Source organism: Microchirus variegatus (genome assembly GCF_963457635.1).
Source record: "Microchirus variegatus genome assembly, chromosome: 11".
Classification (NCBI taxonomy): Eukaryota; Metazoa; Chordata; class Actinopteri; order Pleuronectiformes; family Soleidae; genus Microchirus; species Microchirus variegatus.
Genome location: NC_139812.1, coordinates 17,695,722 through 17,711,046, shown reverse-complemented (window position 1 = coordinate 17,711,046; position 15,325 = coordinate 17,695,722). Strand labels below are relative to the sequence as shown.

General features: G+C 39.5%; 1 protein-coding gene across 1 annotated transcript; it reads right to left on the bottom strand.

Moving 5' to 3' along the window:
* Positions 1-614: 614 nt before the first annotated feature.
* On the bottom strand, positions 615-4,725 carry agpat4 (1-acylglycerol-3-phosphate O-acyltransferase 4 (lysophosphatidic acid acyltransferase, delta); the record flags this gene model as incomplete). The annotated part of the gene is made up of 9 exons (XM_083897508.1): positions 4,671-4,725; positions 3,595-3,776; positions 3,334-3,503; positions 3,079-3,240; positions 2,842-2,995; positions 2,601-2,703; positions 2,442-2,517; positions 1,989-2,187; positions 615-706 (listed from the first exon to the last, which is right to left on the bottom strand). The coding sequence occupies exons 2-9, from the start codon at positions 3,770-3,772 to the stop codon at positions 615-617; spliced, it is 1,134 nt and encodes a 377-aa protein (XP_083753634.1). The 5' UTR covers positions 3,773-3,776; positions 4,671-4,725.
* Positions 4,726-15,325: the final 10,600 nt, after the last annotated feature.

Below are 15,325 nucleotides of genomic sequence, written 5' to 3'. Positions count from 1 at the left end.
GACGATGCATGGCTCTCTCGTGCAGTGCAGTGATTTGCCTGCACTACAGTGCAATCTATTTATTATGATTGCTGTATACTGTAACTTATCCTGTGCCATTTTTTGCTTTTGGCTTTGCCAAATGTAAATGACAAGGTGAGGTTTTTCATGGGGTTTGCTGTGAGTGTAGCTTTACTTGGTTTATAAATAAGGCCGACTCCCCCTCTCCCTCTCTACTGCTGAACACAAAACATCCACACACACCGACACCACACTCTTTTGCTGCGTTTACAGTGTTTACTGCAAATTTCTTTTATCAATCAATATGTTTTTTTGTATGTAAATACATCGTCTTGACCCCTCTTACTAAAATGAAATGTAGTGAAGCCATGTCTCATCTTTTGGACATGATCTCACCGTAAGTATTCAGAAAGAAGGCTGCTCAACACTGTCCTCTTTCATGATTTTTTTACGAGTTGAGCCTGTGCAGCATTAGCATTAAGACAAACACAACCCCTGTTTGATTTGTGCAACGATGCAAGTTCCCACTTGTCGTATCAGCAGGATCCTGTCAGACTGGTGCCTGCAGAGTAGCAGCGATGCGAGGAAGCAGCCCAGAGTCAGTCAACATTCACTTAGTTGTTGTTTAGCGGAGCCTCCTTGTTTCCATAGCTCGACCCTCTGTTAATCTCAGTCTGGCCAATCATCCAACGAACGCCAACTGAAGCTGTGGAAGAAAGATTCAGAGAAAACACATTTAGAATAGGGAGTTAAGCAAGTCACAAAGACTTTAAAGAACCTGTATACGACTTCATTATTTCCACAGTAAATTCCTTGTTTAAATTGTATGAGTTTAACCTCAAAGTATGAACAATTCTCAGGATCAGAGGTAAAACTGTAGTGCGCAACCTGTAAATGTAAACAAACTGATTAAGCCAATCAGCTCCACACAAGTCTCTCTGTTTCTCAGGGTAGCCGTGTTTAGCTCTCATGTCAACCAGGAAAGTGAAGTTTACTACTGAAAAACCCTGGTTGTTTGCCCGTGTGCTGTCGCTGTATACACACAAACGCTCCCTCAGTCAGGTCTGATAGTAGTCATAGTATTGCTTTAGAGAGCTTGTTTTCAGGTAAGCTACATTCAGTGTTACATCATGTTAAAAGTCAGATTTCAGTCAGACTAAGACAATAATTCAATTGTCTTAATGTCATGTAAACACATTAGTCCGACTAAAATTGAGTCTTAGTCCTGGATAATGCGATTCATAGTCCCACTACTCCTGCATGTATACGCTTAGTCGGACTGGAGTCGGACTTGGTGTTCTGCGCAATAAATCAATGTTCTCCTCCGCATGTATACTCAGACTCGGCAAGTTTTAGTTTAGCTAAAAACTGTGAACTTAAACATATGTTTCTGTTCAGAACAACAAAAATAACCCAAAGTTACGCACTGTAGCTTAAAGTTACAAGGCTGAATTTGCAACTTTCAGATTATAAATTAGGGGCTGTCAGAATCTGTCAGAAACCAAAGTCTGGAGACATTTCTAACACTGCTTTAACTGACACTTTTAATTAATCCTTTTTTTTTGTTTGTTTTTTTAAATCGTACGCTCAGTCCTCCCAGAAAGCACAGTCATGTCATTTTAAAATCAACCAGAACCATGGGCACTCATTTACTGTGGAAACTGTAACATGCTCCTCGTGAAACCATGCGGTCAAGAAATAATTTCTACCATTTAACATCTCTGTGAAATCGTTTAGATGGATGAATGCTTGACTTTGGTCAGTAAGCACATGCCTGGTGAATGGTGCTGGGGTCATGCTCCCCGAGAGATGAACCATATTTTCCAAAAGAGGGACACTTACATTTGAGTTGTCAGATCTGCTGCTTTGTGGAACGTTTGGACAAAAAGGAGCTGGTTAAACTGAGGGAGGGAATCTTGTACCCTTTCCACTGTGACTTCATCTTGTGCTTGAATGAATGAATGAACGAATGAATGAATGATACTAACCTGCAGTGCAGAGAGCCACAGACACTACGATGGTGAGCACGGATCCAGAGCTGATGAGTTGAGCGAGGAGCAGGCCTAGAGGGTAGAGGAGCAAGCAGCACCAGAACAGCCAGTTGATTAAGGTCCAGGGTCGGCGTGGAGGGCTCATGATGGGACCAGGGAAACGCCCTGTCTTTACATAATGCTCCTGAAAGCTGTCCTGCAGATACATCAAGGTAGACTCAGGCTACATTCATACAACTACATTTACATTTGAGAAGATAAGATAAGACTTTTACCAATCACCACTGTAGAAGCCAAATGAAACAACAAGTGTAAACAGAGCTTTTTGTTCCAGCTGAGAGCTGAGTTGTGGCCAAAGTGTTAAGTAACATGGATGCAGTTTCAATATCACATGATTAAGTCTTTGAAAAACCATGTATGTACTGTAACTATGCCTTCACACACTCCTACCTTTTCCTGGTAGAGATTGTGGAGCCAAGCAGCACACTCTGACTCATCTTCTGGGATCAGCTCTAAAGGGATTCTCCTGTGAGGACGACAGATCTCACAGGTAAAGACCAGTAACCAGGAAATTAACTGACGCACAAAACCCCTCTTTTCTTTTCTTACCTCACATATAAATCTGCATGATACTTCTTCCCGTTAAGGATCCCAAGCAGGGTCGGCACCTGATTGTCTCTGAAGTTCAGCGTGGAGTCATAGACAGCCGCAACTATGTAGGAACAGACAACACAAACAACAGTGGTTAACTGCACTGCTCATTTGATATGCAAATCCCACTCACAGACTCCCAGTGTCTGGTATCTACCAACAGCCATATGTAAATACCTCAGCAGAGGTAAATACTCACCAGTTCCCCTGAGGTTTTGGACAGTTATCCAAAACCCTTTGGTTCTGGGCAGAAGATGATACTTGAGTTTGGGCAGACCTTTGCTCTCAGCCACCTGCATACTGATCTGGTGCTTCTTTGGTGTGAGGCGTGTTCCTTCACAGAAGAGCAAGAACTAGGCCCCAGGAAAAGAGCATTCATCAGCACTATATGTATTTTATCTCGATTGTGCAATCACCTCCACAGTTTGAAACATACCCAGTAATGTTCCGGGTAATCGTGCAGGTTCTGAAGACTCTGCGCCACTGTCCTCCGGTCCTCCTCCCATTTCCTCTTGCAGAACACGATCTCCAGGAAGTACCACATCCAACCAATTATCGGAACATACGCCAACTCTTTCTTGGCTAATACTTTCGAACTCTGGAAAATATGAGACAAAATCACATTGCTGGAAAAAAAAGAAAACCACTCTTCATAAAGTCATGGTCAAGAGTGTGGCGTTCTTCCTCCTACCCCAAGCACACCAAATCTTTCACAGAAGGTCCAGCCGCACAGGAAGTCAATCTCAAAGCTATGATTCAGAACCACAATGGCCTTCTCATTTCCATACAGTCGATAACTCTCTGGATCAGTGTAGAGAGTGCATTCTGTCCCAGACCACCACTCCAATGCTGCCACCAGCTCTGAGAAACATTAAGACACAGTCATTTGGATAAGAAAATATGATATAAACTCTTCTACAGAGTTTCAGCAGCAACATACAACTCCACTTACGGCTGGCGATGCAGTAGGCCAGTCTGATGTTGACCCTTCTGGCCAGCTGTTTACTGACCAGCCACAGAGGCAGAGTACAGAGCTGCAGTAGGTTGATGATGAGGCCACTGACCAGGAACACGTAGCAGATGACCAGATGGCACAAGAACTGGGATTTCAGCAGCTGCAGGAAGCCCATTGCTCTGGGAAAAGTTGCATGTAAAGCAATTAAAACCTGGACAATTTCATATAGTATTTTGTTTATATATGTTTTAAGTTGTATATGTTATAAGTGCACTGCAGTGCAGATGAAAAAATGGAGATTGACAAAGCAGAAAGCAAAACTGGCCCCAAAAAGTAAATTAATCGGCTGCATTATTTCTAAACATTGCCATTGGCCTAAGAAAAAAAAAACTGTTTTATATCTCTATACTCTTTTATACTAAATACTATATTTGAATATTGTGTAATCTACTTTCCCAAAGAACCAATAATACATTTTTCAATGAATTTGGTAAGTGGAGGAACTTTTTAGGGCCCAGCTGCAATACCTCCAACGCCCAGCAGTGGGAGCACTGAACTAAATAATTAAAATATGACTAACAAAGTGAGACATCATATTTCAAGATTCAAGATTCTTTATTGTTATTATGCAAGCATAACAACAGGGTAAGATAGTGCAGGTGAAGTGTGCAAATTGCAAGTAAACAATTATCAATTATCCATATTTAAAATTAAATATGTTTTACTTTTGTTTCAATGAAAGCACAGAGATTTAAAGTTATAGTGAACTTTGGTAAACCTTTATAGCCCAGTTTGCATTGAATTTAAATGGATTTTAATGGATGCATGTTAATGGATTTATATATTCATATTTTAAAATTTGCTCTGAAAAGTTCAGACCAATCAGTTTTTAGGCTTTCAACAGTTCAACAGCTGCAGACACACCAACACTTTCATTATTTACTCTTAAACCAAACAAACAATGACAGAGATTTGTTCAACAAGCAAAAGTCATCATTTACAGTTGTTTATGAGAAACAGATGCAGTGATACATTTACTTTGAAGCTGTGACTGAAGCATGTGACAGTTTTACCTTGAGTGTGTGTGAAGTATGTTCTCCACAGGAACTGTGATGTACTCACACAGACCGGTCAACCAAAAGAAAAACCTACTGTTTACTTTACGTCCATGTCACTCGGAGTTTTGGTAGTCAAGTCCACTCAACGTGAACAACCGGTTGAGGGAGAAACTTCCCCGTATAGACAGCCACACCCATCACAAAACCCCGCCCGGGCCGGGGGAAGATGGAGACATCCGTGCGCCGCTTCCTTCTAGAAACTCTGAAGTGGAGGCGGCTGCAAAGATCGTATCTGCGCTGCGAGATGATCACACGTTTGGTCATAATTGAGTTAACTAGTACGGAAGCCTATTGCATTCACTTGAAAAAAAAAATCCTGTTTTTCTGAGCCAGTTTCGTTTTTTTTTTAATTTTTATTTTCGTGCTATTTTCTTTTCTGTTTTTCGTGCAACCTGCAAGTGACTCATATAGAGCTATGATGACTTTTACTACGAAAAACAGACCAAAAAAAGACGCAAAAAAACAGAAAAAAATTTTACTCTGAAAACCAGGGGAAAAAAGTTGACAGAAAAAAAGGGAAAAAAATGAATTACTCAGAAAAACAGGTTTTTTTTTAAGTGAACGCAATACGCTTCTGTAAATTAGTAGTAGTAGTAAGTAATAATTATGAGGTACTACATCATTATGCATCAGATATTAAGTCATAATAATGAGATACTATATCATAATAATAAGATACTACATCATGATATTAAGATACTAAGTCAAAATAATGAGATGCTAAGTCATAATAATCAGTTATTAAGTCATATTAAAGATACATTATTATATGATGCTAAGTCATAATTATGAGATAATATCTGGATGTTCTTTTTCAGGCGCCATGGAAGGAGTGAGACATCTTTTTGTATTGCTATGAGAGCGGTGGAGTGATATTGGCGCATGCGCAGTGGTGTCTTCTCTGTGGCGGTGGACAGTCATGTCAGCAGCTGTGGTACATCTGTCTGATCCCTGTGACACAACTCATCTTTGATTTGAAAAAGGCAACAACTCTTACTCACTCTTCGCTGTGCTTTTAATGCGCAGCCATGTTGATTTGACAGTAAACTGGTGGACAGCATCCCCTGTAGGTTATGTGTTGTATGTGCATTAAAAACATATCTACAGGTAGCCTCAGTATCTGTCCAACAAGCATGCATTAGTTAAAAAAAAGAGAAAGAAAACTGGTCCCTGCCAATACAAACACTAAAAGAAAACATTGTCACTGAACTTTTGTACTTATTAACTTGTTTAAATGATCACTGGTTGTTTTTGACATTTCCCCTAAAATGCAACCTTTGTTGTCAGGCCTTCATTTCATCTGGTTTCCATTTATTTTCCACGTTGTACTTTGGCACATCTTTGGTTGGTGACCTTTGACCTTTGACTGCATTCAAATGCAATTATGTGAAATTATGCAAAAAAATAAATAATAAATCAGATGTACTACCTGGAAATACCTCAAAATATACTTAAATACACAATGATCCATATAGCACAATATACTTGTTGCATAAGGGTTAGTGAATGAATGAATAGTTGTGCAGTCTGTGCTTTGATGGACTGGTATCTCTTTGTGCACCCTCTTCATTATTTGGTACATTGTTAAATTATAACCTACCATATAATATTCCATATATCTAGCTAAATTATCATCTGAAATGGTCCCCCAAGAAGTAAAACTATAGCTGTTAATAGTAACACCCGTGTCAAATAGCTCATGCAGAATTATACTGAGTTTATCTTCTTGCTTAAAATAAACCACATTCCTCATCTGACGATAAAACAAAGAGGAAGTGGGAACAAACTCAGTGACACAACTCATTCACTTTTACTGTCTCTAAAATAACATCTCAGGCAATTTCCTCATGCTTACACTAGAGGGCAGCAAATCTGCATTGAACACATGTGCCATTTAGATTTGGGGGGAAAAAACACCTAAATGTTCCTGCTGCATGTACAGTAAGTAAAAACTTAACCATTTACAGCGTATGTTATTGTTGGAAGCTCTATATGGAAGCTCCAGACCAAACCAAACAGCATGTATTTATGTTTCATGGCAACACGGGGACACCTAACAGGAGTTTGATGGGGTCACATGAGTTTTCCACTTTAGGCGTTGCTGAGAAGTGTTTCTAAACATTTTTTCTTTTCTTTTTCTTTTCTTTTTTTACCAGACCAATAATGCCTCAGCTGTCAGGTCCTTTATGGCCAAATAGTCTTAAAGAGGGGATGTGCCTGTGTGAAGAGGACGAAACACACAGTAAAAATAGTCACTGGTCGGAAACTCAAATGACCTGGGGCCTCGGGGTGTCTGGTTTAGTCAGTATGAGGCTGGTCAAGTGAAAAAAAGTTGATGTTTTTGAGAAAAAGAAAAGAAAATAATAATATTTACAATGATATTTCACAGCATTTCAAAATAAAAGTGTGTTGTTTTTTTTAGTTTACAATATAAATGGATGTATGATGCGAAATTATTCTACTAATAGTAAAAAAAGATACAGAAACAGCCTATTATAACTTCATGTTAAGTGGCGGGCCACATTAAATTGATTAGAGGTCCACATGAGGGCCACAAGTTTCAGACCTCTGGGTTAAGTTATATTCTGAATTTGCATCAAACACTTAAAGCTAAAATCTAATCTAGTCTAATTTAGAATGGAAAATACGGTGATTTAAACTATTTTGAACATGGTATTGTTGTTGTGACAGGTGGGCTGGTCTATTTCAGAAACTGCTGATTTACAAATACAGACATTCTATGGATCACAGAGAATGGTCCAAAAAAGTATTTCTGATGTCAGAGGTCAGATTGGAATGACCAAACTTTTTCAAGAAGACAGAAAGGCAGCAGTAATTCAAATAACCACTCTTAACAACAACCAAGGTATGGAGAACGTCTCTGAAGAGACAACAAGTCAAACACTGAACCAGATGAGCAACTGCAGCAGAAGAACACTTTGGTTTCCTGCGTATCTAATAAAGTGCCAATTAAGATTTGTGCAGTAGCACAAGAGGGGATTTCATTATCATAACAGCAAAGCATTTTAAAACACGTACAAATACCAGTTTAACAAAATGACTTTACTAGAAGCACACATTTCTGGGGCTGTAGGTTATGGCCAAGGGGAAAATAAGTTATTACATCTTTGTAGTGATCCAGGTACGGATCAAAATCAGGATTTAAAAAAACTAAAACGTAAACCATTGAAAGATAAGGGAGTGCTCTGACACTGTGGGAAACTGAGCAGCCTCTGCAGAGGAGTGTTTAACTGCTGGATGCAAGAACGTCAACATCTTGTTCTTTATTTCAGAGTCCATTCAGGATAATTGTGCGTGAGCTGGACCAGACATATTTTGTGCTGATGATGAGTCATGCTTGTGCCCTGCATGCACTTGTTTGACTCAGATTTAAGGTGAGTGAAAGTGTGCACGCACTGCAGGCTTCAAACAATGAGTGAAATCGAGCAGAAAACACATGGGTGGAGGTTGGACTTCTAACTTACTACTTGTGTTACTGCACAGCCACAAACAGGTTTGTATCCTCAGCTTTAAGAGAAAAATAAATAAAAGATACTAGATGCACACAAGTGAAATGATGATAAACAGTCTGTCGTGCTGTTGCAGCCTATCATAAAAGCTGCCCAGGCTTCAGTTCATACTCAGGCCTGCACATATGAAACACATAATGTCATTCTTACACAGTGAAAGTGGCTGTCAAAGTGAAAAGACTAAACTTGGGTAGCCAAGAGTGTCTCATTCACATTTTACTGACGCATTAGTGTGAAGGTGCAGCGGATATGAGGTTACTGGATTCAGAAAAGCACTGCAGGGACACTCCACCATAAGTTAGGCCTTTCCCAGAAATGTCAGCTTTCATTAAACGACTCGTGTCACCGTTAAATGTTGCCCTTGCCGAAGCTTTTTCTCGGTAAAGCAGAAAACTTGGACGACATTTTTCCGAGCAGTGTCTTGACTTTGAGTGCCTCTCTTGACATTTGTTGCATGACTTTACTCTATTCCCCCAACTCCCCCCAACCTATTTATTGTCCACTCTTAAATCAAACAGAGAGGCCATGAAAATTATTATTATTATTATTATTTTATTTTTTTTAAAGCTTCCCTGTGAGATTAAACTAATGAAGCTGGACTCTTGACATGTGGGGAAACTTAAAACATCCCACTTTAATCATGAGACGCACTCTGTTATCACTCTGTTAGGAATGCACAACATGTTTTGATTGCAGGTGATGATGCTTATGATTTATTTGTGTAGTATTAATCTTGGAAAAATCAGTCACTATATCTGATTTTTTTTTTTAGAAGTGGCTGCAGCTGCCAACAGTGGGGAGGAACTGCACTTTTCACAGGGGTGAGTCGGATAAAATGTGCACCGGAGATTATGCGAAATCACTGAATAATTGTGATTTATGAGCCATTCTGTGTCAGTAAATGGGTCTAATATGACAAACTTTGCTTAACTCTTTAAACATATAGGACAGAGATCTCAAACTTGTGGCCCGTGGGCCATTTGTAGCCCCCGGTCGATTTCACACCACCACTTCATATCAAGCTATAATGACTTATTTCTGTTTATTTCTTTACATACAGTTAGAAGCTGCATAATATGTCTCTCCCTATTTCCTCTTCCTGTTTCCCCTCCTCTTATATGGCCGTCTGTCTGCATGAGTGGGTGTGTTTGTGGGTGTGTCTGCTTGTCTTTTGCCCTGCAGGTTGGCCAGAGAAACCCCCTTTACCTGGTTTCCCCTCCAACTCACCTGCAGCAGATTACTCTGATTGCCACCACTCACTCACTCCTGTTTGAAAGCCTGGACCAGCTCACCGGTATTAGCCAGATTATTTTGTCTTTCTACAGGGAATATTCAGCCTTCATGCTTGACCTCTCAGCAAAGGTAACTTATTTTTGCTTTTCATTTTTTTTCTGGATCACCTGCCTGCTGCCTTTGATTTTGTTGTTTACCCAGACTTGCTGTTATTTGTTGGTTTTGTACTGACTCGCTTATTTTAGCCACTGCCCATTTTTCCAGCTAACTGTCAATATCTGATTGTAAAAAAAACCCAAAAGGTTTTATTTAAAAACACTGTAGTTGTACATGAACACTGGATTTGGCATGTTAAATTTGAACAGTATAAAACGCATCTAAAATAACATCTGCCTTTTTTTTGTCTCAATGTCCAAAAACTGGAAACTATGTACAGGTGTTTTTCCAACTCTTTCCTCTCTGGTGACTAAGACTCTGATTCGCCAGCTTCCTGAAACAACGTGAGTGAAATTACCGTAATAACCACATGTTGGCTTTGACGTGACACTTGTGTGAAATGTTTGGTGTCAAGTATTTTGGATTTTTTTAACACATGCTCATTTTGCATCACAAATATGTTTATTTATATCCTGAACATTCATTGTTCCACATCAAAACCGGCACTTTTGTTTTGACATTCTATGAAATATGGTACTGAAAACCATTATTTCCAGACAAGGCACTGAGAGTCCTGCTCTAGAACAGTCACAATGTATTTTTTTGTGTGGTTCAAGAGCAGATTATACAGGTGATAATAAAAAGGGACACCATATACAGCTGCACCATCAGCCTCATGTATAGAATCTGCTGCATTATAGCATTATTGTATCCTGACTGGGAAACTGTGACTGACTACATTTGTGCAAATGTTCTAAATAATCTCCTAGATAAATCAGGAATAACTCTCTTCTTGAAAGGGCTGCATTCATTCAGGTTGTGTCCAGGCTTTAGTAAACAAGGCGCTAAATCTGATAAGTAATTTTGCATGACTGCATGGTGGAATATCATAATGCGCTCTGATTTTCTGAATGCATGCATCAGGCTCTTGGACATATAGGAAAAAAGTACAAATCAGAGAAAGTGACAGCATTTCCTGGGGCCCAAACATTAGTTGACACGGTGTATATGTGCAGGGAGCCGGTAATGGGATCCTCATGGCGGCAGGGCCTTTTCCCTCTTTGGTCCCAACTCCGTAGCGTCGTTCATCAGGCAGACGATAAGTAACCGTGGCCTCACCGACACATCCGACTGTCAGTGAAACACTGGGAGGTTTTCTGGAGACACCTGCTCTGCCGCTCTCATGGGTCCGTGCATGAGGCCTGAACCAAGCGCCAGAGAAGTACTGGCCTGAGTGAAGTTATTTGATGTAACGCCATCACCAAGGCGAATGCTGCATGGTTATGCAATTACATGTCCTCTCTTTCAACTTTTACTCCCACCTCCTCTGACAGATGTCAGAATTGGGATTTGAATGCTTAGGAATGAGAAAAAGATTAAACATGAGGTCACAAATCTCTGGCTGCTGGTCACAGCACATGTGCGATATTAAAAGAAAAAAGGGTTCTGCTGTTGTGATAATATATCCTCAACAGAGGAGGATAGTCGCGCTAATGAAGAAGCAGGAGGATTTTCCTCAATAAATTCAGAGACTGATAATCACATTCAAATAAAGCAATAATAATGTGATTTTCAGTACCAATTTGTCCTCCAGTCTAGATTTATTTTGGCAAACTCCAAAGCATTAGTTTCCTTTATCTTGCCTTTTTAAAATGAATTGTTTCTTTGAACTTGGATGCAAATCTTGTCTCTTTAACCCACATACTTTATTTAAAAACCTTTAAATTATCCAAGGAACTATAAACATGTATTTTGAAAGGTGAAAGGGGTCCCTTCATAATGCCAAAAACACATTTTGCCGTTTCTACTGCCTGTCTCTTTTTGTCAACTCATAGTTTTGGTTTTATGGTTACAACGTTACTGTTTTGGTGTTCACTTGTTTCCAGATCAAGAACAGCTGTTATAAATTTGGTCCAATAAAACCACTGCATGCTATGCTACCTACCCAGCATCCAATGCCAGTTTCCAACACAAAGCACAAGGAACTTTTAAGGACCAGAAACCCTCGAGGAGCTAAAAGGTTGCTGCAGAACACCGTTATCTGTGTTTACGCCACATCTCTGAGAAGATTATGCAAATGAGGCCTCTGGTGAGAAAGAAAGTGCCAGGTTTTCAATTGTCAGTTTCCTGTGGAACTATACAAGAAACAGTTCCCCTCCCAACCTAGAAGTGTGCAAGAAAACAAAGGGATGCAGTGAATGAGAACCTCTCTATGCATAAAATGATAAAAGCAATAATGCATTGCTTAATAGAAGAGGACTTTTCAACAAATAAATCCAACTAATTACCTCGCGTGCGCCATCCACGTCTGCAGGAGCACAGGGAATAAGCCCCATAGCTCTGTCAGCATTCTTGTCACTGACTGGAGTGGTCGTGGCTGTTTTCACTGCTCTGACAAGCATAAAAAGCCCCCCACACACATTTTTTCCAAATTGCTTGTGAAGTTGTGTAGTGAAAGCGTCGCAGAGTGAGACCTTCATCACGTACACGCAACAGCTGTGCTTTTAGACGTGCACGGCCACAGATGATCTCACAGAAGTTAAAAGACTGCTGGAGTATTTATAAAAACAACAAGACTATGTTGTTTTACAAGCAGCCAGACTGTATACAGTTCATTTAGCTATATATCAGTGTGGGAAAGCAGTGCATGCTGGCATTTAGTCAAAGACTTTAATATTACTCAAGATTAATTATTTAGTTCAAAAGTATTTTTCTCAAGTTCTAAGCTATCTAGCTAGTTAGCTTGCAAGCTACCAAGCTCGAGTCAGTCTGTCTGCCTAGTTAGCTTGCACGCTACCAAGCTAGAGACGGTCTGTCTGATGTCACAGGTCGTAGTAGAATGACCAGAATATAGTTTATTATCAATGTGGGAAAGCAGTGCATGCTGGCATTCAGTCAAATACTTTAATATTTCTCAAGACGAATTAATTAGTACAAAAGTATTTTTTCGCAAGTTCTGAGCTGTCTAGCTATCTAGCTACTTAGCTTGCAAGCTACCAAGCTAGAGACGGGACCGTATCTATGTTCCCCGGGTCCTATGTTCCCCGCTTTATGTGACCGGGGAACATGGGACCCTTTTTCTAACCATAATCCTAACCCTACCCTTTTTCAAAAAAGGGTCCTATGTTCCCCTGTCACATACAAAGTGGACCTTTTTTGGGAAAAACGGGGAACATAGATACGACCCCGCTAGAGACTGTCTGTCTGGTGTCACAGGTCGTGGTAGAATGACCAGAATATAGTTTATTATCAATGTGGGAAAGCAGTGCATGCTGGCATTTAGTCAGGTACGTTAATAATTCTCAAGATTAATTATTTAGTACAAAAGTATTTTTTCTCAAGTTCTGAGCTGTCTAGCTATCTAGCTAGTTAGCTTGCAAGCTACAGTCTGTCTGTCTGATGTCGGAGTAGAATGACCAGACTATCAATTCAAACTCTATTGTTTATGAATTTCAGCATTGAAATTAAATTATGTCGGTATACTATCTGGACATTTAAACCTGTCACACGGTAAACAAATGCGCTTTGTGATCATCAGTGAAAGTGACCTTTTTTTTTTACATAAAGAAAATGATGATTTGTAAAATGTATGCTTTGCTATGAAGAATGGAACATTTACCAAATGTGACACATTTAAAAAGGGGGGGAGGAAAGAAAAAAAGGCCATTAATTGCTATTATCTTATTCTTAACAGCTTGCCATGTGTGTTTTTCATGAATGTATTTTCCATTACAGCAGAGCACAACACGGCTGAAAAAGCCATCAGAGATGTAAAAGGAGATGTCATGATCACTTGTTTCCACTGATGAAAAAGGGAGGGGAGTGTGCAGCATTGTAGTCCGGCTCATATAAAGAGCAGATGCGGCGCTGCTGTCACAGGACAGGCCTTTATACACTGGAGACGCTGTCTGTCTGTCTGACAAAAATTTATTAAAATTAATAAATAGTTTAAAACTATTTGTTTTAACACCATCCCCTTTATATTTTGCAAGTAGTTCATAAACTTATTTTTATTTTCTGGATTTTGTCCTGTGAACATTTTAATTGCGAACTATTTTGACTATTGAACACATTTTAACACACCTGTAAAATACTACAAATAGTATTTTTTACTTATAGATTATGTTTATTTTTTGTGCATAGTGTTGTCTGTGATGTGTTTCTTGTCTTGTCTTTATGCCACTGTAAAAGACAATGTTCCATTTTATGGACCATAAAGAAGTCGAAGTATAAACACAGTATTGCAGTATGTGATTTGTGTAATCAGACATCAAGGAAATATCTTTGTACACCAGTTAGAACTCTTATAGGATGGAAACATCATTGTTTCTTATAAACTGTTTATTTAATATTGATAAATTTATATTTCAGTGTTGGCACTTAAATTCACTGATCATTCCCATTTTGTTATTATTTCAGGTGCAGGTGGAGTACAATGTCATATCAGAACTGTGTGGTAAAGGCTTTGACACGTCCCCATGTGACTCCTGTGGACACTGCATTACATGTAAGTTAAATTTAAGAGTTGATTAAGATGTGATATACATTTGTGAATAGTACTAGTTGTGTGATCTTTGTATTTGTCAAATAATTTCTCCTTTTTAGAATGAGTTGATCTATTATTTCAGTTGATGTGACCTGTGCTGTTGACTTCAACAGATGAAGGTTGTGTGTCAAAATCTCGTGTTTCATGATTTTTGTTTTTCTTCAAAACAACTGGGGGGTTTAATAGGTTAACATCAATGGTTAAAGCTTTCATGGTGACAGAGTGATAATGTTTGTGTCACAATGTGAAGCCAACACAGCTGGCTCCTTTTGGATATTTGCGTTCTTGGATAATACCATTAAAAACAAATTAAATGTGATTTATTGCAAAGTGAGGGGAAGTAGGGGATATCTTGATTGTTTCTCCGTTAATGGCTGCATTTGATCAGATTTTTGCGAGTCAGATAAAACAGGGCCTGAAGCTATTTGCATTATATCAGGCTTTGTTTTGTGCCAAGACTTCACAACCTGATTTAATGAGACCCAATGCGCCTGTTCTCAGTTTCACACCAGTGTCATCGAGACCTGAGTGAAAACGAGCCTCACTGTGACACCCTGGGTGCTTTTCAGGATCTGTTATGAAAAAGAGTTCCGATTGGTTTTCGTGAATATACATCCTATGCTTTTTTTAGCCTGGTCTTCAGCAAAATGTTGAAACCCATAATTACTGCTGCTTGGGGGAACTCCTTTCTTTTCTTTCCACTTGAAAACATTCTCTATTTTCTTTCTGTTCTTGCTTCTTGACCCGTTGTACCAGCCGTCTGAAACATCTGAAGTAAAAAAGCTCCTGTGCTGCAGGACCACAGCTTACAGATCAGTAATGGGTATCTGGCACCTCCATTTTCTGGGAGCGTGTGCACCCATAGCTGGCAGAAAGAAGGGACAGAGATTTTTTCCCAATGACTAGAGGAACGTATGCCCTGAAATAAATGACTCACTTTATTCTCAACAAGCCCACTTCTTTCCTAGAACACTTGGCTGTGCTGACTCGGTCGTTTTGCTCAGCAGCAACATTCTATATGTTAAAGGAGCCGGTGAGAATACTAAATGCTGACTTCTCTTCTTCTCTGATTCTTCTTAGAACTCAGTTACATGTTTTTGGACCAAGCACACGTTTCCATTGATGCACTGGCCTAGTTGGCTGGA